This window comes from Parasteatoda tepidariorum, chromosome 4, assembly GCF_982258835.1.
Source record: "Parasteatoda tepidariorum strain Cologne lab strain chromosome 4, Ptep-v5.0, whole genome shotgun sequence".
Taxonomy (NCBI): Eukaryota; Metazoa; Arthropoda; class Arachnida; order Araneae; family Theridiidae; genus Parasteatoda; species Parasteatoda tepidariorum.
The window spans coordinates 15,785,912-15,787,504 of record NC_141758.1 but is presented as its reverse complement, the minus strand read 5'-3'; the positions used below and the strand labels follow the sequence as shown (position 1 = coordinate 15,787,504).

At 35.2% G+C, this 1,593-nt stretch overlaps 1 protein-coding gene across 1 annotated transcript; it reads right to left on the bottom strand.

The window, feature by feature from the left end:
* Window positions 1-474: 474 nt before the first annotated feature.
* Window positions 475-1,275, bottom strand: LOC147810752 (uncharacterized). Its single transcript, XM_087162065.1, has one exon. The coding sequence runs from the start codon at window positions 1,273-1,275 to the stop codon at window positions 475-477; it is 801 nt and encodes a 266-aa protein (XP_087018191.1).
* Window positions 1,276-1,593: the final 318 nt, after the last annotated feature.

Below are 1,593 nucleotides of genomic sequence, written 5' to 3'. Positions count from 1 at the left end.
TCGTACATATGCGAGGGTACTGCAATAATAATTTTCGATAAACAGCATCTTCTGCAATAGTTGTTAAACCCAAAGAGAAAGTAGGAAATGTTTCCCCTTTAATACCAGCGTAAGTTAAGGAATCAATCAATTTTTTATTTTTTAAATCAACCAGCAATTTAAAATGGGTAAGAAAATCCGCTCCTAAAATTGGTTGAGTAACGTCAGCGACAAGAAATTTCCATTGAAATCGCCTGGAAATTCCGAAATCTAAAGTACATGTTGTCTGACCGTAAACTGCAATTTTCGAACCATTAGCAGCGTAAATATCAAAAGATTTATTAGAAATCAAATTTTTCTGCATATGTGTTTTTGGAATAACTGAAACAGAAGCCCCGGTGTCTATAAGAAACTGGCGGTTGGTGAGTCTGTCGTATACAAATAGGCGACTTTGACTAGGACCTATATCTGCCGTCGCATGAACAGAGGGTCCAATCAGTTTTCCGAATTTTGAGCGTAATTGCAAGGAGGAATGCATTTATTAGCTTTAGTACCGAATTTATAGTGATACCAGCATAGAGGTCCAGCCACAGTGCGCTGTGTCGACCTTGAACGAGAACCTTGTCTACGTGTGCTAAATTTATTTTTATTCCGATATTGTTGTCTAGACAAACGTGTAACGGTCTCTGAAAGTTTACGAATTTCATCCTCCAATTTTTGAAAACGCGAATTGTCATCTGTCACATTTATAGAATTAACTGTCAATGAATTTTGAGTTACTTCCAAAATTTTATCGGCTTTCTCGGCTAGGAGAGATAAATTTTGCTCACCTTTTTCCATGCAAACTGAAAGAATTTGTTGCACGGAGACCGGTAAACGCTGAAGAAAAAGTGAACGTAAAATTTCTGTGCTTATAGAATTACCAGCGAGATCTTGCATGGAGCGTAATAAGTGAGAAGGTCGTTTATCTCCCAATTCTAAGTCTTTAAGAAGCATTTTCAAACGAGCAGTTTCGGAATCTGCATAGTTTGCAATTATTCTATTTTTAATCGTTTCATATTTATTATCAGTAGGTGGCTGCCGAATAATATCCGAAATTAAAGTTAGAACGTCTCCATCTAGAGCAGACACAACGCAGTGATATTTTGTGTCGTCGGCGCTTATCCCAGATACGACAAACTGAGATTCCAATTGAATAAACCACACTTCTGGATTAGCGCGCCAAAACGGGGGTGCTTTAAAAGCGACGCGAGCAACATCTGCCACGCTTTCAGAAGCAGTAATTTCGTCAGGCATTTTGTTTATATGAGCAAGTCAGAGAGCAAAAAGTAAAAGGCATGCACAATAAATCACAAATTTAAATTTCTAATCGAAGTATATCAAACACAAGTTAATAAATGCATTTTGAGAAAGAATGCAAAATACAGTTGAAGAATACTTCATTTTAAATTAAAATTATTGTAAGTGAAGTTGAAACTAATTAATTGTATTTCTTATACTCTAATTAAAAATTCATTGCTTTTCACACATTGTAATTGAAATTTATAGTAAATTAAGATTAGAGTAACAAAGTTTACGAAATTGAAAAGTAGTTATTAAATGTCAAATATAATG

Excerpts from the sequence above, each read along its gene's own strand:
- LOC147810752 (XM_087162065.1), bottom strand. The coding sequence starts at position 1,275 with ATGCCTGACGAAATTACTGCTTCTGAAAGCGTGGCAGATGTTGCTCGC.